General features: G+C 41.0%; 1 protein-coding gene across 4 annotated transcripts in view; it reads right to left on the reverse strand.

Annotated features, from left to right (window-relative positions):
• ZNF106 (zinc finger protein 106) overlaps positions 1–22,655 on the reverse strand; it is a 172,553-nt gene that overhangs the window by 38,623 nt on the left and 111,275 nt on the right. For all 4 annotated transcript variants that reach the window (XM_033950714.1, XM_033950713.1, XM_033950712.1 and 1 more), the window contains 6 exons: positions 16,429–16,484; positions 14,812–14,957; positions 4,505–4,639; positions 2,154–2,270; positions 1,096–1,287; positions 539–601 (listed from right to left, as the gene is read on the reverse strand). In XM_033950714.1, coding sequence (XP_033806605.1) covers positions 539–601; positions 1,096–1,287; positions 2,154–2,270; positions 4,505–4,639; positions 14,812–14,957; positions 16,429–16,484 — 709 coding nt within the window. The remainder of the gene's footprint in view (positions 1–538; positions 602–1,095; positions 1,288–2,153; positions 2,271–4,504; positions 4,640–14,811; positions 14,958–16,428; positions 16,485–22,655) is intronic.

The raw sequence follows: 22,655 nt of genomic DNA on the forward strand, positions 1-22,655 counted from the left end.
CCCATGTGAAGAGCCCCTTGAATTTACATGCTACACCTTACATGTGCCTGTTAAACAGAGATGCGCTTAGCTGCCACTTATGTATATTTATTTACTCAATTTTATATACCATTCTCCCAGGGGAGCTCAGAACAGTTTGCATGAATTTATTCAGGTACTCAAGCATTTTTCCTTATCTATCCTGGTGGGCTTACAATCTATCTAATGTACCTGGGGCAATGGGAAGATTAAGTGACTTGCCCAGGGTCACAAGGAGCAGCATGGGTTTGAAACCACAACCTCGGAGTGCTAAGGCTGTAGCTTTAACCACTGCGCCACATTAGAGTATATAAATTTAGAGCTGACCATGAAAGTGAATAGTTTACATGCACAAGTGAATAGTTTACATGCACAAGTGTGTGCTCAGTTATAGTACTGCCCTTCAAATGGTTCAGCAGAGGCTCAGGGAGGTATTTCAAGGAACACTTACACCATCAGAAGGCCCAAAATGCAGATATTTACAATCTAAACGTTTTCTTCAAATGATCAGTGAACTTACGTGTATATTGTGAGCATGGACAGACTGATCACTGGATCCACTGAACACCAGATCATTCACAACCTTGAAAACAATAAAACCTTTGTATTACCAGTTTTTATTCAACAGATACAACGGTAGCCGAAAAGAAGTTGAGAGAGGCTTCCTACATCCTAGAACTAAAAAACCTGACAGTGTATGCCCTGGAAGCAAGGGCCAAGAGCCCCCAAGCTTGTGCAAGTGGCTTGAGAAGTGCCTGCCCCAGGTTTATAGGCTCTACAGTCTGTTACAGAACTACAGGTCAATGTCTCAAACCCAAGGGATCAGAGCAACACTTTAGTATGTACTTGTCATTCATTCTTATTCTATCTGGGCAGCAAATTTATCTTCTTTCCCCAATAAGGCAAACTGTTTATATTATCAGTCTGAGAAAGTGACATAAAAAATATACAAGATATAAAGAAGGCCCAGAAATATGGTGTCAAGCAGAAGCATTCTGAAAGAATAAGCCTAAAGTCAGTCGCAGCATTTACGGTACCATCCAGATACAGGTCCCATAGCTGTGATGGAGGACTTGCCTTCATACACAGGACAGTTTTGCTGTGGCCTTCCAGAGTTCTGAGCAACAGCCCATTTCGAGCATCTCGGACACTAATGGTGCAGTCGTAGGAACCGACCACCAATAACCGACGGGCCCCCTCCTGCGCCGTTGCCAGGCAACTGATGGCTCGAGGGCCATGGCACTCAAATACGTCTAGTTGTTTATTGTTCTGAAAAACAACAATTATACATTTCTAAATAAGTAACTGAATTGGCTACCAAAGGCCAAAGCACAGGAGAATTTGAACTGAGAAACCAGGAGCATCCTTTCTACCACATCCTCTTCAAAAGAACTTTACCAAGGATTTACTATTTCTTTTAGGAGATCCACAAACAAGCGTAAAAATAGACCATCACTCAGCAGACATTTATTCTATACTTGTAAGAAGCACAAAATATTCACTGGAGAAGGCACTGAGGATGATGATATCTCTTTATAGAGGCAATTAACTAGGCTATGCTTCCTACAGATTTCAAAAGTTTTCTTCTGGGTGGCAGTCGGGTGCTGGTGCACTCAGGACGTGAACATTGGAAACTTTGACTTCACCAACAAGTTTGATAGAAGCGTGTAGGACTAGGGAAATAACATATGTTTGAAGGATTTTCATCCTAAACCAACCTCCCAACCTCCTAGCTAGAGCAATGCCACTACAGCAAAAGACTTTAATAGCATTTGGAAGCCCAGTATCCCTCCATTAGTCTCAAGGATGTACATTGCCTGGGATTTTTTTGGATCCATGAGACTAGAATCTACATTTGTTCAATTAACACAGCCCTGCCACTGCGTTATCAGGCTCCCCACTGGTGGGACTCTGATGTGATAATGCATCATCTTGGCCACTCAGTTTAAATCAGGCTCTCTTTCTAGTGCTTAAATTGCTTCCAGTGAGTTTTGAACATATATTTTATTGCTAGTCCCTTGAAAATTCAGCTGCCTACTTTCAGCATGGCATAAGCAGAGAAATGGATACTAACCCCTTGACTTGCTGTGAGTATTCAAGCAGTAACTAGGGAGAAGGGATTAATAAAAACTGACCTTAATGTTGAATGTGACCACACTGCCATTGGCAAGGCCAGTGTAGAGGATTCGCCATCGGCTATGCAAGCACAACACTCTATCTGCAAGTTCAAGCTTCTCCATAGACTTTCGGGTCTGGTAAAAGACAGACAACAGAATGAACTGTAGCAGGCATATAAAAGGGAAGGTACCAAGAGCAAATCACCAGGACATTGCCAAAATAAAAAAAATTAACACAATTTCTTCCTATCACAGGCACGACATAGTAAATAAATTTCCCAAGCAGTAGAGATCCAGGAGTTATATTGCCCATTTATTATGCTTTTTTGGAAATCAATTTGGGGCCAAATTAATTGTTTATTAGAAAACCTGGTGGCATTGACCTATGATACTATATTATTTGGTATGTCAATGGATGCAAATAGCCAAATATCATCTAAGAACAGCAGACTTTTATTGATAATGACAGGAGTCACCATACAACAAATTACGAGCAATTGGAACCGGCTTAATTATAGCTTTTGGTGGAATTCATTGTGTCATATGTATAAAATGAAATGAACATTAGCCATCCAGAAAGGGAATTTTAAGAAATTTCAAGAGACTTGGGAGCCATTAGCAAAGTATTGTAGCGTCTAAGTACTATTTTCCCCTATAAACAAGCACATCCGGAAGGAAGGAGGGTGGAAATCTGTTAGGATAATGAATTTAAATATAATGTACTGAGGTTTATTATATAAATTTTATATGTTGGGCATTATGATTGTTTAGGAGGGAGGGGGGACTAATTCTGAAATGGATATTAATGATATATTAAGTGTGATATTGAAGTATAAAATGTTGTATTTATTGTAACACTTACTGTAAGTTTGAAAATAATAAAGAATTGAAAAAGAAAAAAGAGCCTTCGAGAAACTACAAATCAACCAAAGAAAATTTTGTCTATGAGCAGCTGAGATTGCATAGTTCTCTTCAAAGGGGTTTATGCGATTTCAAAAGCTTATGCACATCTTTATTATCGGACTGTTCATAACATGAGTCCCAAAGCACCACAACCTGCAAACACAGTAGAAATTTATTATTGCTATATGTTTTAGTATGCTAATCTCTCTCAATCTTTGGTGCAAGAGGGTTGTCACGTTTTAAAGTTATGATGATGAAGTTAGCTCAGTGTTCTTTCCTATTAGCCTTAGCCCAAGCCATCATTCTAACCCACAACCTTGGCATGGATAGAATGATAGCCATTGCATCAACAGTGTTCAAAGGTGTTATGAAAATGGCTGACAAATGTCTAAAATGCAGATTTACTATGTAATCAAGTAATTATCAGTCTTGTGTTCAGAGTGAATTGTGAAAGGCTTTGGTTTATTTTTTTTCCCCCCAAAAGCATAAGAATTGTGCTTGTAATATCAAAGAAAAATATCTGCTCTGCTTAACAGCTAAAGATGTAAGATTGGTTTCATGTTCTACCAATTGTCTCATGAAATTTTCTACTTAACACAGAGACTACAATTTCCAACATTTTAAATCACTTGTTCTGTGACATCCCTCTAGCAGAGTGGTTGCAACCCAGTTCTAGGGGCACATCTTGCCATTCTAGATTTCAGGATCCTGCCTCCTCTTATCCCACTGTCTTATCCTCCAGTCCCGACTCCTCCAGAACTGCCCAAAGGCTTAAACTAGCCTTCCCCTCTCCACACGGCATCCACTATTCAGGCAAACTGGGAAAATCCCTTCTCTTCAAAATCACAGGTCTTTGGAACGACCTCACCACCCCGCTGTGGAACCTGAGCTCCCTTCAGTTATTCCGCAAACAACTGAAAACCTGGCTTTTCAGCAAATTGTAGCTCTATCCTTCCCCCCTTTCTCTCCCCCCTTCTACACATAAGTTTCATGTAATCCTTTTTCTTCTTCTCTACCCTCTATTTTAAGTTCTTGTAAACCGTGTCGAGCTCCATTCTCATGGAGATGATACGGTATATAAACTTAAGGTTTAGATTAGATTAGATTAGGATATGCATAATGAACAGGGGATGGGATTTGATATGCGCTCTTCTATGGTTACAATCAAAGTGGTTTACATTTAATATACATGTACCTATTTTGCACCTGGGGCAACGGAGGGTTAAGTGACTTGCCCAGAGTTACAAGGTGTTGCAGTGGGAATTGAACCCAGTTCTCCTGGTTTTCAGGCTTCTGCACTAACTACTGGGCTCCTCCTCCTCTGTCTGATCATTATAGATGTCCCGAACACTCAACCAATGGGTGTATTCTGAGGACCGAGTTAAGACCCACAGTTCTACCACACAGGGCAGCTAAGTAACTGTTGGCCTTTTTGCTCAAGTAAGGAGCAGTCTACAGTACAGTACCTTGATGTTGTAGCAGCGAATGGTGTGGTCACTAGAACCAGTGTAAAGCACAGCTTGCTTCCCATGAGTCTGAATCACCAGCAGGCAGTTCACTTTCGATGTGTGTCCTTCAAAGGTACCCACACATTTTCGGTTCTAAATCAGAATAATAAGGCTATTTAAGCAAACATGCTCAGTTTTTCAATGGCACAGGCTGCAGCTCACACCTCTGAACATATAGCTCTCTATTTCTAAAACCATCTTCTGCATCTACTTCTAAATATATATATTCTCACAGTGCAAGAGATATATTCAATAGCAATTTGTTGTGGTGTTAATACAATAAAATGTTAATACAATAAATCAGAAGCCTAGACAACATTTTTTTATTTTATAAAATAAAGGCGAGAAGATGGTTATATCAGTTCCTCCTTTTCCTCTGAACCAGCTTTTTATATTGGTTCTGCACTATAAGCTTTCATTCACAACCATCTGGGGTTAGGGGCAAGGGGAAAGGGGCATTTAACTCCTTTTTAACTTCATCCCCTCCAGTGCAGCTAACACAGTTACTGTTGTAGGACAAAAACCAGAAACCATGTTTCTCTCTGGAGCCCTACAATCAGCTGAGAAGTAATAGAAAGCTCAAGGTTTGAATGTTTCATATGGCAGAGAAACACTATCAATGAGCAGCTATGCTTAAAGCCTGCTCGTATCTTTAAGAGACTTTACTCTGGAAAATCTAAAGCACAATGAACTATCTCTCTGCTCTACTAGATATAAACTGTGCCTATCTATTTATCTGGATGGATATTTGAAGGTAAGGCAGTGTTTTAGATGACCAAATGCAAATTCTACTACAGTGACCGAAGCCTTTGGTTTCCTGTTGCAGATATTTCAAAATTATGATTTGGATTTTTTTTAAACTTACTTTTTATTAGCTTCAAGTCAAGAGTGAGTTCTCATCACTCTAACACAATTATAAACTATAAATTTGGAGCATTGAGATTAAGTGTCAAATTTCTGCATCTCAATGGCCACGAATTTGGTCTTGGAGGATGAGATGTACAGTGTCCGCATCTATGAAACAAACTTGTTTTTTTTTCTCTTACATAGAGCATTTTGGACCCCAGTTAGATTACAAAAGTTAAATAGCTCTAAGTCTAATAGATGCTGGCATTGTAATCTTGAAATAAGGACTCTAGATCATTTGTTATTCTATTGTCCCTTTATCTTGGCCTTTTGGAAATCAATTTGGGGCCAAATAAATTGTTTATTGGAGAATCCTGTGGCATTATCATATGATACGATTCTATTTGGTATGTCAATGAGAACAAAGAGCCAAATTTCATTAAAAAAATAATAAGCTTTTATTGATTATGACAGGAGTCGTCATACAACATATCACAAGTAATTGGAAGAATTTGAGTAGACTTAACTATAATTTCTGGTGGAATTCGTTATGTCATATTTATAGAATGGAAAGAACAATAGCTATACAAAAAGGAAAATATAATAAATTTAAAGAGATCTGGGGGCCATTAACAATTTATTGTAATGCATAGATACCATTTTCCATTATAAATTCAATTGAAAATGTGGGGAAGGGGTGGGTTCTGAATTTTATTAAATGTTTAGATCAATAGAAAATAATATTTGATAACATATATTTTATTACATATATATATTATGGTAGGGATGGGAGGGAAGGAGATAAATTTTATGTATTAATGTTAAATATGATGGAAATTCAAGTGATGTATTCAATTTCAAATGTCATTTATTGTAAGATGAAAAATGAATAAAGATTTATAAAAAAAAAAAACAACAATTATAAACTTCCCCCCAATACCTTTTCCAAATCTGAACTCAAGAAGAGTTGCAATTCAGGTACTGTAGTTACTTCCTTGCCTTACAGAGTAAGTGCTACCTAAGGAGGTGGACAATTATGACTAACCCAAGGCTACAAGTACTGTCAGTGGAGAAGGAGGATTTCAACAGTAGCTTCCCTGGTTGTTACCCTACTGATCTAACTTCTAGTCTATTCCAGTCCAAGAAAAAAATACACACCATCCCCCTATGTGGGCCCAAATCAATAACTGTTCGATAAATAGTCAATATGGTAATTGATTGTGTCACAGAGCCAATTTGCTAATTTGCATATTCAATAATTAATATTTTTATTATGCAACAACTTAAGTAATTTTCCAACCTTGCTTTTGTTTGAACAATTTCTTTTGTTCTTTTAGGAGTTTTATAAGTGGATAATTTCAAGTATTGATGTGAGGAAAGCAAAGAATAAGGGTTCTCGGGGATGGAAGAACAGGGAAGGGAGGAGGATCGAAGATGGGGTGGCAGAAATAAAGAAGGAAAATAGGATTGGAGAGAAAAGAAGGAAGACGGAGAAATGAGGAAAGATTTTATTATGCTTAATATTCATTCTGTCTTTGTATAGATTCTTATGTACTAGATTATTTTGTGTTTTATTTAATCTATATTCTGCCTCACCCTCTGGAAAAGGAAGAATATCAAATGAAATAAAACATACCTTGCTCCCTTCGCAAATGATCATTCCAAGCATGTCCCTCCTACTCTCTCATCTCCCTACTTCCAATCACCCTTTTGCCCCTATACCAGATCCTATACATATAGGGACCTTTCTTCTGGTTCTTCTTTCATAGATACCCCCATCATCGCTTTTGTATCATACTTATGGTATCTTTTTACAACCTACAAAAAACCCCTAAGAATGTGTGAACACAGATACACACATTAAAACTGAAATCATATAAGTCTCCTTTTCATTTGGTAAGTATGTCAAAAGTACTGGGAGGGGGAGGGGAAGGAAGGGAGGGGAACAGGATATAAAATTCCAGGTCTGTGCTGAAATATACAACAGCCATAAGTTAAAGCCTGCAATCTACTGCAAGACCACTAGGTGACACTTTCCTTTTGTAGGGATTCAAATAAGAGAGGAAAAATATACTCCTGCTTCCTTTTCTTTGTAGTTAACACTTTATTACTGCTTTCTGTTCATTTACCCTAGACAAGAGAGGGAGTAACCTGCACAGAAAAAGAAATTAGATTCTTACCTTGATAATATATTTTCCAGAAGATAGGGATGGTATGCTGAACCATAGGATTGACCATGTGTGCTCGCGAGTATACTGCAGAAGATATCAATCACAGCTTTCAACTCCTCCTCCTCCTCCTCCACAGTCTCTGTTGCCCTCTTCAGTTCGTACCAAACCTGGTGACAGCCCTACAGAAGAAAACAGATGTCTGATCTGCTCAGATGAATGAATAGTAATGTAGTTAAAACATTAACAAGCCTCTGAGATGAACAAGGAATGTAAGAAAAATACAAGTTATACAAGAACATGAACATTTATGGAGCTCAACTATTCCTCCATTTTAATTATATACACAAGGTCTTCATAATCTCACAGTCTGACAGGAAAAATCTTAGTTTGGTAGGCGACCATTAAGCTTGAGTCAAAAGGGGGACAATTAACAAACTTATTGGTGACACGACAGTACTTACATAGAAACAATAGGGTAGTAGGGAGAAATACAATTTTAAAATAAAAGAGAACAATTACGGTTAAAAACAAGAGGGAAAAGTGAGGAATCATATCAGTGATAAATATAAAAAGCAGATAACTGCTGGGCAGGAGGTTCAGCATACCATCCCTTATCTACAGGAAACGTTATTATCAAGGTAAGAACTTGATCTCTTTCTCCAGTGCAATAGGGATGGTATGCTGAACCATAGGATAAACAAAGGAGCAAAGACATCCCTAAGCAGTCCCCAAAGCCTAGGGTGCGAGAGATGAGCCTGCATATAGTACCGAGAATCTGAAAGCGACATCCTTCATAGAAACATAGAAAGATGACGGCAGAAAAGGGCTGCTATGACCACCCTGTAGAATTTGGTGAAAGTATGAAGTAAGGATTAGATGGCCGAACTACAAATCTCCTCAGAAGGAACTGCCCTTGCTTCCACCCAAGAGAAGGCTACTCCTCTTGTCAAATGCGCTTTCAAAGAGATAGGTGGCTGTTTCCTCAACTAATATTTGCAGAGGATATAGCTCTACGAATTCATCTGAAGTGGGCCTGCCTTGTCTCACCTGATTGATTAAAGTGAAAAGATGATGTGAGAGACAAAACTCTATTACTAATCATTTCTATAGCGCTACTAGCCATACACAGTGCTCTATTGGTCATCTCCAGGTAATGCATTAGTACTCTTCTGATGTCCAAAACCTTTAAGGTCTTGTCTTTTTACTTGGACCCTGTAGGGTGAAATGCTGGCAGTCTAACTTCTTGGTTGAAATGAAATGTCGAAACGGCCTTCAGTAGGAAGGAGGGAACTGTCCGCATGGTCATTCCCATTTCCATGATTCAGAGAAACGGTGCTTTGCACGACAGGGCCTGCAATTCTGAGACTCTCCTGGCAGAAGTAATTGCCACCAAGAAGACTGCTTTGACTGTCAGGCCCATGAGGGAAACCTCCTTGTAAAGGCTCATACACAAAGCTATGTATGGCAAAAACTCCTACGGGCTTCACCATAAGCATCAAGGTTACACCCTCCTTCCTCAACTCTAAACTAACACAACGGTTCAAGATCCCCTTCCCATCTCCTCGACAAGTCCACCGGAAAAAGATGATCGAGTCCACATATGAATTCCAGGCTCCTTATATTTGGAATAAACTCCCAACATCTCTGCGGTGGGTCTCCTCTTACTTCCACTTCCAGAAGATAATTAAGTCATATTCTCCACACAAGATAAGATGACTCTAGCCAGTATATCTGTCTCTACTCATCTCTCATTCAAAATTCCTAATGTTAAATGCTGTTTCAAAGTCTTTTGTTAGCCGCATTGAATCCTTGTTGAAAAATTGTGGGATATAAGACCTGTATGGTATGGTATACGGGGCTTTGCTGAGTTCCTATAAAACTATATTAAGGTTCCAGGATGGAAATGGATCTCGAATTGAAGGCCATAGTCTCAGGGCACTCTTCAGAAACCTAAGTCCAAGTGGGCCGTTAGCGAAAGCTCTCTTCTGTTGGCCCCCAAAACAGGAGTCCCCTGCTACTTGAACACTGCCAATCCCTTGTCAAGGCCCTCCTGCAGGAATGCCAGAACGGACAAGATGGGGAGATTGCCCAGCTCTAACTTTGCTGCACTAGCACTGAAACGTCTCCCATGTCTCAGTATGCGCTGAAACAGTTGGCTTTTTGGCTCTGAGCAGCAATGACTACTTCTGAGTATCCTTTAAGAGCCATGCCTTAAGACCAAAGTATCCCAGATCTTCTAGAGCAATGGGCCCCTGTGAGAGTAAGTCTGGATGCACTTGGAGTCTGAGATTTTGTTCCTTTTGTAGTTGTATGAGTACGCATACCATGGGTTCCTGGCCCAATCTGGTGCTACAAGAACTGCTGTTCTCATGTGATGAGCTATGTGGCAGATCACCCGGCCTATCATGGGCCAAGAGGGAAATATGTACAGTAACCCAGTCTCTGGCTATAGTTGAACCATCTAGACCTGTACTTTCGGGCTCATATCTTAAACTGAAGAACCGATCCGCCTTTTTGTTCTTTGCAGTTGCCATAAGATCAGTCATCAGACAACCCCATCTTCTCACAATGGCCTGGAATGCTTGCAGAGACAACTTCCACTCTCATGGGTCCAACATCTGTCTGCTGAGATAATCCGCTTGAACCTTGTCTATTCTGGTCACCTGCACCGCAGAGTTTGCCTGTAAGTGTAATTCTGCCCAACAGAACAACGTCTTCACATCCTGTCAGAGTGGCATTGTCGGAGAGGATTCTGACTGCTTTGCCCACCAGCAAAGACTGAAGTAGGAGCAGCGCCAAATGAACTGCTCAAAGTTCTAGACTGTTAATAGACTACTTCCACTGAGACAGAGTCCACTGGCCTTGTACTGGGTGACTGTTGCAAATACCCTCCCCCCACCCCACCCCAGCCGAATAAGCTGTCATCTGTTGTTAAGGTGACTCATGAGTTGATATGAAATGGGATCCCCTTCACCAGAGACTGTGGATGGAGCCACAAACTCATGTTACACTTAACTGCCACTGTCCAGGGGAGTGGAACTTGTAGAGAGTCTGAGACTAGCGAGACAAAAAGGCAGCCTGGTGGGAGTGCATGTGTGCCTTTGCCCAGGGCACCATCTCTATTGTGGCTGCCACTGATCTAAGGACCTGAAGGTAATGCCATGCAATAGATTCTAGTTTGGTCAATAGGTCTGTAATCTGACCACAAAGCTTCTGCTTGCTTGTGTCTGGAAGAAAGACTCGGCCTTCTGCCATGTTGAAAAAGAACCCGATATTCCAGGGACTGGGTCAGAACCAGATGGCTCTTTTGAAAGTTCACAATCCATCACAGACTCTGCAGTGTCCCCACAACTGCCACTATTGCCTTTTTTTCCTTCCGGTTGTGACAGCGCTTTGATGAGCCAATCATCCAAGAATGGGTGCACCTGCCAACCCATTCTGTAGAGATGGGATACCATTAGCACCATAACCTTTGTGAAAGTTCAGGGCACTGTTGCTAGCCCAAAGGGAAGTGCTGAGAATTGATAGTGATTTTCCAGCACATGATATATGAGGAACTTCCTGTGTTCCAAGAAGAAGGAGATGCGAGGGCAAGCTTCTGTCAAATCTAAGGCAGCCAAAAACTCTCCTGGCTCCACCGATGACAGACTCAATGGTCTTCATTTGAAACCAAGGAACTCTCAGGGCAGCATTGACATGTTGAGATCCAGGATGGGCCTCCATTCCTGAGCCTCTTTGGTATGACAAAAGTATATGGAGTATCTGTCAAAGCCCAAATTGTGAGAGACTGATAGAGAGACTGATTCTATGGCTTGGGTATCTAGTAACCTAGATTGCTAGTAACGTAGCATTGCTCAGACCCTTTTGATTTCTCTGGATGGCCTGCTGACAAATCCATGAACCAGTCTGAAAGGGTGTGCAAACTCTTATCTTGTAACTCTCTCTGATAATGTCCAGGACCCAGCAGTCAGACGTTATCCATTCCTAAGCCTCCAGATAGTCCAAGAGCCAACCTCCAATCTTCAAAGGAGTGGTGCAAGGACTGGCATCATGGTGGCTTTTTGACTGGCACTGTGGAGCGGGAACCTGAACCTTGGTTCCTCTGGTTCCTCAATAATTTCTGCCTGGAGCCTTGACTCTCTGGGTAAAGGCTTCTGTGGAATACTGGCAAGAGTGCCAGGAGCCACAAAAGGACCCCTGGTTCTGGCCTCTTGCTGCTCGGGGTCTGCTATCTGGTAAAGATCTTGGCCGGTGATCGTGTATGCTAGCCATATCATCCAGGCCCTGAAAGGAAGCCTGATCAGCGTCACTTTAGAGGTCGAATCATCTGCCCATTGCCTGATCCAGAGCATACAATGGGCGGTGACTGAAAATGCTGAGACTTTCCCCATGACTCTGATAATTTCATACAGTGCATCTACTATGTAGTCTATTCCTACCAGCACAAGCTGAGGCATGGACTCAAGAGTCCATCAGACTCTAATTGCTTAGCTTAGAATGGCAGGCTTGTGCCACAAAGGAGACCACAGATGCAGCCTTAAGCCATAAGGTTAAAGTCTCAAACTGCCTCCGGAGGACCATATCCACTTTGCAGTCTTGTGGATCCTTTAAAACCACTCCTACCTCGCGAAGTGCGATTGATCACCATTAGTTACTAGGGAGTCCACCTTTGGCATATAAAACATTTGCTGGAATTCCTAATCCATGGCATACAGTTTAGTCATGGTTTTAGCTACCCTCAGGGAGTCTTCAGAGGTCTCCCAGAGTTCTGTGACTAGGATCCTCATGTCCTGGTACAACTGAAAACACGTGGGTTGAGCCCAGACTCACTCAGAATAGAACACAGGGAAGAAAGGGTTTGTGGAGGGTCTATTTTCAGTTCTTGGAGGTACTCGGTAATGATCTCCAGTAAAGCGAAGGACTTAAAAAGTTGGCAAATGGAGGGATTCTCTCCCTGATCTATAGCCGATACCTCCTGGTCCTCTGGTTGGAAGGCTGCTTCTTCCATCAGGGAAGTCTCACTTTGGGATAGTAAAGGGCTCAAATACGACCCCTTGTCCTCCAAGTACCTGTCGGATGGACCATCATAGTCCAGAATAACCTCTGCTCTCAGGGAGGAAGCACTCAGAGTCTCCAGTGAGGCCTGCATGCTGGTCCACTCCACAGACCTGACTGGCAGATTTCTACCTTGTGCATATGCCTGCCAGAGGAGATTAATAAACTCTGGGGTAAATGCCCGAGAGGACAACTCCCCTTGATGTAAGGGTAAAGCAAGTGCCTTTTCTTGGGCTGCAAAACCTCTATGACCGTACTGAGCGAAGGACTGCTGTCCTGGAGCTCCAGGACGTGTTTCTTTCCCCTAACGGGACCATCTTCAATTCTCTAACCCTAGAGCTTCCATGCCACAAGGGCGCTCTTCAGTCACCCATCCAGTGCAAATAAGGCATGATATAGGTATTAGGGTCAGAGGACTCCATCCCTACCAAATTTTAGGCAAAAAGAGGTGTTTTAAAGAAGTTTGAGAACTTGGGAAAAAAAAAAATCAGGAAATCTAAGATGGCCGTGGCGGCAGCATTTTAGCATCAAAAAACAGCTTAAAACGCTTCAGGGCTGACCAAAAACAACAAAAAATAGCATATTTGGGGGGGGAGGAAAGGAACAAAGTCCTAACTGCAGGACAGTTTTGTCCTGGGGAAATGATGCTACAGCCTGCTTCAGTTCCTTGAAAGAGCAGCTAGATCTGGAGATATTCTCTGCCTCAAGCCACCGGTCAGGTGCCATGCCAAGAGCTTCGGGCTGCTAGTCGGACCTTAGTCAGACTGAACCTCCACATCCCCGGGCCACAATTAATGCTGAAAGAAGGAGAGGGAGGCAAAACTGCAGCTGGAACTATGAGCATCCTGAAGGATGCCACTGATGCCTAACAATCTGTGCTCAAGCTTTTGACCAAGTCAAGGAAGTAAGCAAGTGCTGAGGTCCTGGAACCCTGAGCACCACAAATCTGCAGCAGGCTGGCTACACAGGTACCCAAAGGATTCATTTGCCAGTTGTAGACTAAAGTCTGCTCCTTTCTCTTGAGTCGCATAAAAACCATGAACAACAACAACAAAAAAACCCAACACAAAAACCACTGCAAAATGATAAAAAATATTAAGGGAGCAGATCGGAATGATATCTTCAAGCTCACCTGCAGAAGGAAGAATTGAAGGGGGCAGCAGAGACTGGGGAGAAGGAGGAGCTGAAAAGCTGTGGTCGACATCTTCTGCAGTATGTTTGCAAGCATGCATGGACAACCCTATGGTTCAGCATACCATCCCTATTGCACTGGAATGTGCTACCCAACTTGGTAGTTGAGGATATCATTCTGTGTAACAGGACTGTAGTTGAATGACTCACTGCCCTTTGTTTGTTTGTTTTTTTAGTGTGGATCCAATTATTACAGGCTCCTCATGTGTTTTGGGGATTTCAGAACATTTTATGAGGAGTTTATCCTTCTTTCTTAGTTAGAATCAGGGGCTACAAATATCACAGAGGTCTGAGATGCAAGTTCAAATCAAGACTGGCCAGAAAGCCTCCCTCTTGTAACTGGGTATTTTGCATGTCTGGTCATGTCCTTTCTCAAGCTGTAAATCGATGAAACTCTCATTTCTGATTCCTGTTGTATCTTCTCCATAACTATGCTGAAAAGCTCATTCTAACATAGTAACATAGTAGATGACAGCAGATAAAGACCCGAATGGTCCATCCAGTCTGCCCAACCTGATTTGATTTAATTTTTTCTTCTTCTTCTTAGCTATTTCTGGGCAAGAATCCAAAGCTCTGCCCGGTACTGTTCTTAGGTTCCAAATACTGAAGTCTCCGTCAAAGTTCACTCCAACCCATCTACACTCTCCCAGCCATTGAAGCCCTCCCCAGCCCATCCTTCACCAAACGGCCATATATAGACATAAACCGTGCAAGTCTACCCATTACTGGCCTTAGTTCTTCAATATTTACTATTATTTTCTGATTCTAGATTCTCTGTGTTCATCCCACGCTTTTTTGAACTCTGTCACCGGAATCATTATGAGAAACAGCACCCATAAATAAAACTAAGGAGAAATTAGGTTCTTACCTGTTAATTTTCCTTCTTTTAATCCCTCTAGACAGTATACTTAGCATGTGCGGACTTAAATCAACTGCTCCCAGGGAGGAGATGTTTTAACAGATGTAATGGCATGAATTTCATCTATCAGATGATTTACTTACTACCAAATTGTAGGCACGGACTGTTTTGTCTGCTGAGCAGGTATAAAGCAAGCTCCCAAATATTTGAATGGCATTTACTGCAGCTTGGTGACCCTCAAAGTTCCCCTCTGTAGGATCCTCATCTTCTCCTGGCTCTGAAGACACTTCTAAGGAGGAGGGGGAAGTAAGCATTAAGTAAAAAGGATTCTTTTTCCTTTCTGTACAAGGAAGATGATAGCAAACTGCATGCTACCTGCTCTGCCTGTACACAGATAGCCAAACTGCTCTCTAAAAATTCTTATAGAGCATAAGCATTAACCCTGACATTTCAAGAGAGAATTTATGACTGAAAAACTTATCAATAGTGCATATATTTTATATCTGTTTATTTAAAATTTATATACCGTCTAAATCTAAATTCATGACATTTCTTGCCCACTTCCATCCATTACTTGTACAAATAAAAATATTTCCTCACATAAAAGCAGATGTACAAATAGCTGTGTTTTCAATAATAATAATAATTTATTGTTTATATACTGCCAAAGCCAAAGTAGTTTGAGGCGGTTTACAATAAAGAAGAGCTGGACATTCAGCAAAAAAAAAAAACCAATAAAGTCTTTGAGTACATGAATATTTGTATTTTAAATTTCAATGTCAGAACATAACAAAGAAAAATGGGGAGACCCAATGATCCACAGTGAAAACAATCCACCAATGAAAACAAAAACTGTGGATACAGATGTTCTGGAGATAATTTATTAAACACTGACATATAAAACCAAGAAAATTCAATTAAAAAAGTACAATGATAAAAAAATACTGTGATAAAAATCCAACCGGACCCTACACGGTCATTTTATTCTGTTATTTTAACTGCATTATTCCGTGTGTTCATGTCCTATTATGGTTTCTTCATGTTTGAATATGATGTCTTTTTTTATATAGTTTAAAGACAATAGACTGTATTCAGTCCAATTCTTTATATGTGAGGTTGCAAACCATTGGTATGTATAATGTCTCGTCATTCATGTTTTCAAAATCAGACACGCACCATGGTTTCTTCATTCTATTAACTTTTCATTCTTATGTCTTCTCTTAGGCACCTTATAGATTCCTGTGCTTAAGTTTATACTCTAATACACACCTATGGCACTTTTTCCTCTCATGTCTCTTGTCGATGTTTCAAGCCTCTGTATATAGCAAGTCACACTTGGCTCACTTATTTTATCTTGCAGTCGAGTATAGACACTAATATGCATGCTCCAGATTAGCATCACAGTCACTTCTTATCTTTCTATCTTTTCATTTTTTATCTCTCTCTTTATCATTATTCATTATTACCTCTTCCTTTTAGGACCCCTGAGGAAGGTGTGTTTGCCGAAACACGGACCGTGTAGGGTCCGGTTGGATTTTTATCACGGTATTTTTTATCATTGTACTTTTTAAATTGAATTTTCATAGTTTTATATGTCAGTGTTTAATAAATTATCTCCAGAACTAATGTCAGAACATAGGCATAATTGTTTGGTAAATGGTCCTATTTTTAAAAGGGTTCCTACAATTTTTTGCAAACACATTCTTCTGTGTGTCTATGTGCAATTTATTCATGCCACCTACTTCACTTTGGATACAGACCTGAAGAGGTTTTTGTTCCTTTGATAGAAGATAGAGGTGTCTGGGTTCCAGCCACGCTGTAACAAAAGAAAAAGACACTTCATCTTAAGAACACATTACAGAGAAAAAGGTACATGTACACATAATGTTACTTTTCAAAATAAAACTATTTGCAGGGTAGCACAGGAATTCAATGCTGTGAAAAAGGTTAGGACCCTATTCATAAAACGATAATTAAGCAATATTCATTTCCAAAATAACTTTCTAATTTTGCCTTTCCTTGAAACAGTGGCACCAAGCAGTGAGTTTGGAACTCAAATGGAGTTATATCATTGGTAGAGGGGGGGGGGGTCACAGAAAAATGGCTGATGCACTGCTGGTCACAGGAAACATGGAGGTCCAGAGGGAGTAAGAAGTTAGCATGGGGCCTGTGATTTAGTGAGCTTTCACAGGCCCTGCTCCTTCCTCCAGTGTGAGCTTCCCGTTAGTCTGGAAAACCATATAGAATACTGAGATCTGCGAGAGCACATGGAAACACAGGACCCCCGTGCTAACTGCTGTCTTTAAGCTTTGAATAAGTGGCAGGAGGAAATGGAGGTCTGCTATTAAGTCTTGTCATCATTCAGGATCATATGAATTTTCAAGTGCTAAAATGACCTTGTACTGGCTAAATGTTTGGGAAACACTGCTTTAAAACTAAAAATTTAGGACTGTTCTCTGGTAATAAAATGGCATGCTGAGGATATGGGTTTCATTCCTGAGAAACATTTACCAAACCCTACACTGGTTGGAGTTTGGGGTGCTGTGGAGATAGTGTGTAAAGGAAATACCATTTGTTATGCAATGATTTTAGGGCCTACGATTGTGGAAGGAGCTCTGGTGCCTGGTCCCAGCTGAGGATTGCAGCTACCATGGACAGATTAAGTCATTTGAGAGGAGATATACGAGGGTTAATTCATAAGTCTTGGTGACTTGTACTTTGCCTCTTAAGAACTACATCCATCTTATGATCTTGTGCATCTTTTACCATCACTCCCCCCTCGCTAGAGAGGAAGGTATGTTTAGTCACTTGAGCCACTGTGGAATCTACCTTTAACTGACTAAACAGCTGCTGAAACTCCAGATATAGTGTTTGCCACTTTCAGGGAGCCCTCTACAGCAGGATATTTAAAGTGAGAAAGGAGGGTGAAGGGTCTCAGAAACCCGCTTGGATTAGGGTTTAAATGCCCAATACCAAGACTAAACGGTTCAGAGTCTCAAGCACTGACTCTTGTAGCCACCTCCTCCTCCTAGTGCTCAATTGAATTCTTACTGTCTTATATTCCTTTTATCTTTTTTCTTAATAGCAAGAAGTGCTACTTATCTTAAACATGCAGTTTCTGGCAAGCCCGACTGGACCCATTTCGCCACAAAGTGGCTTTCTCAAGGGGGTCTCAGGACACTTTATTTGTATGTCCTTCCTCACATAGGGCAGGGACTAGCAAGGTGATGTCTGAATGCGCAGGGAAAAAGGCGGTTTGAGCATCTGAGCTGCTGATGACTGTGCACTGTTGATGGCTGCTGGAGCTCCAATTTTAACTTACTGAGAACATCCATAATAACATGTGGGACGGTAGCTAACTTGAAAGCTGCTACACCGATGGACTGTCTCCCTGGTCGAGGGCAACCTCTTGACTCCTGGTCCCTGATAGGGAACCAGAATCTTCCAGGAAAGCAGCTGAGTCCTGGGACAATAAAGGCATGGAGTCTGACCTCCAATCCTCCCAGTTCTGTTCTGCTTGGTCACAGGCAGGAAGCCAGCTTTCTCCGGTACAGGGAGACCTCCAGAAGAGGGATCTCTCCCTGGCTCACTGCCAGTGTGCCCTCAGGTAGCGCTAGCGTGTCCCAGATTGGTCAAATAAGCTTTCCACAGGTGATTCACAAATTCTGGGGTAAATCCTTGCAGAGGTGGCCCTATAGACACCCGCAGGACCTCAGATTGGCTTCACTTGGGCTCAGCAGTGTCAATGCGCATGGTTTGCGCCTTTGCTGTTTGAAGTCTCCGGGAGGGATTTTCCCCTACCACTTGAACCCCTTGCATTTCCCCAGCCCTAGAGAACTCGAAGGAGGCTAAGCCCAAGGCTCCTGCTCCTCCCTTATGAGCCCTGCACTACACAGATGCTCCTCAGCCAGCCAGCGAATTCTGTGAATTGAGAAGAATTGAAGAGCTGCTTGCTGGTGGTCATTTTGTAGCCACGAATACTTGGCATGTGCGTCATCCAGTCAGTTTTCTGCTTCGGCTGCCCAGCACTGCAAGAGACTGCTTTTTTCAAATAAGTTTGGCGGTTTTTTTTTCAATACTAAAAGTTTGTATGACAATATATTTATGTGCACTGATTTTGCATTGACTTTGAGAGCCAGATACTTTAGATGTTGAATAAGCATTAACGAGATGGAGTTTTTCTGACCAAGGATGTGTCTTCTTGTTTCAACTTGCCTGTAGGGGTGTTAAAGCTTAAGACACCCCTGTATGACACTGAGGTCTTTTCTCCATTTTATTGATAGATTGCACACCATCTTTCTGTTTGGTTTTTAAACAGTGTTGGGGGATGATGATAATATTCAATTGAGTTTGGGGGCATTGCTTTTATTTGATTTATGTAACATTAATATGGTATTTTTGTATTCCACCAACTCCCAATATGGTATTTTTGTATTCCACCAACTCCCAAAAAAAAGGTACAATGAGGATAACAAAATGAAAAGTACAAATCATAAAAAAAATAACAAAAAAAATGTCTAGGCAAGAAGTCTCAACAACAAAAAGGAGACAAGGGGGATGTCTAAATCAACTAAAACAAGTCTTTATTTAAATAAACAAATATTTAAGAAGTCCCAACGAGAATTCCAGTTTCGGCGTTTAAAAAAACACCTTCTTCAGGGGACACTTGGTTGAAAATGATGTTTATATAAGTATATCGCTAAAGCAGAAATAAAAAAAAGTGACTTTCGCTTTCACAGCGTTCAGCTCAGCACGGATTTTTATCTCTGCATTAGCGATATACTTATATAAACATCGTTTTCAACCTAGTGTCCCCTGAAGAAGGCGTTTTTTTCAAACGCCGAAACTAGGATCCTTATGGGGACTTCTTAAATATTTGTTTATTTAAATAAAGACTTCTTTTAGTTGATTTAGACATCCCCCTTGTCTCCTTTTTGTTGTTGCATCTTTATCCTACGACAAGGTTCTTCTTTTTTTGCCTGCTTAAACAAGTAAGTCTAACTAGTAAGAGATCATAGTACTCAAGTTACTCTGGCAAGGAATGCCACATTTGGACAGCCTGATAAACTGAACTTTTGTGCTTTTAGATACATCTAATTAACAAGCTTTAGAGGGGCAAAAAGAAGAAAAGATACGACAGTGATATTTTGTTTCTAGGTGTATCCATTTGTTCATATAATTGCATGTTTACAATCACAAGTACTGAAATGCATCCCTGTTCAGATCAGTAAAAGCTAGTCTAGTTAGCTTTATGCTAGCTAAAATATATAATGAATATGCTGTAAAAGTTGGCAGGGTGTTTTCAGAAGCAGGATGCATAAAACACAGAAGCAGGCTGCTGGGAAAGCAGGGTAAGTCATGCAGTCAAGGAATCTGAGGCTCCAATAGCCAGCATGTCTAGCCTTTTTGACATATTACATTAGGGATTTCTATTCTGCCATTACCTTGTGGTTCAAAGAGATGCAGGTTTGATAGTTCATGACAACAATTGATCAAGAGATTTAAAAAAAAAAAAAAAAAAAAACCAACAAAAAAGAAAAACACATTTCATATCTACCCCACAAATTGCATATCAGCAAAAAGGAGAAACACCAGGGTAGTGTTTAACACTTCTTCAAAATGAGTAAAATCATTCCAATTATCATGCAAAGAGCCTCTTTATCTTCCGTCTTCTATACCAGGATGGTTTAAAAAAAACCAATGGCTTTTTATCATCCCATACACTAGGGGGGTCTTTTATACATGCTCCCTAACATTTCTTTTAAAACAAAATCCAACTAGGAGAGAACATTAGAAATTCAACATAGGAAGGGGATCATGGGGCCTCTTATAGCACACAGCTATTTTCGAATCCATTTCACCAATCCCAGTCCTTTAATCATTTGTTCCTCCCCTAACCTCCCTATTTCTAGATTTTATTTAGTAAACATTTTTTTAATTGATTAAATATGAAATATTCCATAGAACAAAGTGCACTAATAACGTGTGAAACTGCACTTATCTATCCCTTAGGATTCCAGCATTGTCTGGATTTCACTCCCTATTACAGAGCACAGCTAACATACTATCCCCTTTGGCGTTTCGGTACTTAAACCTTCATCAGGGAATTCCTCAGCACACACTTTTATCGGCATCACGCTCAGGGTAACAAATCTTCCTCCTTACTGCCACTGGCCTGTGAGGCTTGGGAAAGGTCTTAGGAGTATGAACCAATCAGGGCCTTAGGCTCCTCCCTCTGTATCCCTTGTTATGCACAGGGAGAGGCCTAAGGTCTGACATGGTGCACTGGGAAGGGGAAGATTTTAGTTACCCTGAGCATGACGCCGAAAAACATGTGTGCTGAGGAATTCCCTGATGAAGATTTAAGAACTGAAACGCCAAAGAGGACAGTATGTTAGCTGTATCCTGGCATCGGGAGTGAAATATGACAGCGCTGGAATCCTAAGTGATAGATATTAGTGCACTATGGATTATTTCATATTTAATCAATTTTTAAAAATTTAGGAAATAAAATCTAGAAATAAGGAGGTTGGGGGAGGAACAAATGATTAAAGGACTGGGATTGGTGAAGTGGGTTCTGTAAGAGGCCTCATGATCCCCATACCATGTTGAATTTCTGATGTTCCTCTCTTGGTTAGTTTTAAAAGAAATTTTAAGGAGCATGTATAAAAGACCCACCTAGTGCATGGAATGCTAAGAAGTTTTGAACATTGATTTTTTTTTTTTTTTTTTAAACCATCCTGGTATAGAACAGTGTTTCTCAACTTCTTCAAGCCAAGTACCCCCTAAGCCTAACAAATACCAACCAAGTACCCCGCCCAAGCTCTGCCCCAGACCCCATCCCCATAATAATAGTACTAATTGTAACACAATTTCTTCCATCCATTTTTCATATACACACAATATAATCTGATTAATACCACAAAATAAAAAAAAAACACAAAGCACACTGTACGCACAGAAAATGTTAATCATCATTTATATTCGGGGGGAGGGAGTTCAAACAGGTCAAAGCAGATGACTTTAAAATATACAATCAGTAACAACTATGAAAAAATAGACTAAGGGCTCCTTTTACGAAGCCGAGGTTGTGGCTTCAGCACACGCGACTTTTCATCACACACTAATCCCCGTGCTAGCCTAAAAACTACCTCCTGCTCAAGAGGAGGCAGTAGCGGCTAGCGGTTTAGCGCGTGGTATTACGCATATTAAACTGCTATCGCACCTTCGTAAAAGGAGCCCTAATATAGAGCAAAATATAGACAGCAGATATAAATTCACAAAACTGACACATTTTGATCACAAAATTGAAAATTATTTTTCCTACCTTTGTTGTCTGGTGATTTCATGAGTCCCTGGTTGCATTTCCTTCTGACTGTGCATCCAATATTTCTTTCTTTCTGCCTCCTGCACGCTTCCTCTCCTCCAGACCCCATTCCTTTCCCCAACCAACATCTCTCTCTCTCGCCCAACTTTTCTTCCTCTCTCCTTCACCTCTATTGGCACTGTCCATCTGTCTTGAGAGATCCAGGCATCTCTTCCACCCCCTCTACTGCCACATCCAGCATTTCTCCCTCTCTCATTCCCCGGATCATGTGCAAAATTTTTCACCACTGCCCACCAGCCCCATGCCCATTTCTCATTCTATCACCCCTCTTGGGCACAATGCCACATTTCTCCCTCCACCACCATATCCAACATTACTCCCTCTCATCCTTCTATTCCCCATGCATGTCTACCTCACTCCTCTCTCTCTATGCCCAATTTTCCTTTCTTCTTTTCCCCTTGTGCACCATCTCCCACTCATGCCCATCAATTCTCCCTTTCTATTCCCTCCCTTCTGTGTCCAATGTTCATGCCCCTTCCATAAGAACATAAGAATAGCCTTACTGGGTCAGACCATTAGCCCGTTCTCACAGTGGCCAATCTAGGTCACTAGTACCTGGCCAAAACCCAAGGAGTAGCAATATTCCATGCTACCAACCCA

Source organism: Geotrypetes seraphini, chromosome 7 (assembly GCF_902459505.1).
Source record: "Geotrypetes seraphini chromosome 7, aGeoSer1.1, whole genome shotgun sequence".
NCBI classification, from domain to species: Eukaryota; Metazoa; Chordata; class Amphibia; order Gymnophiona; family Dermophiidae; genus Geotrypetes; species Geotrypetes seraphini.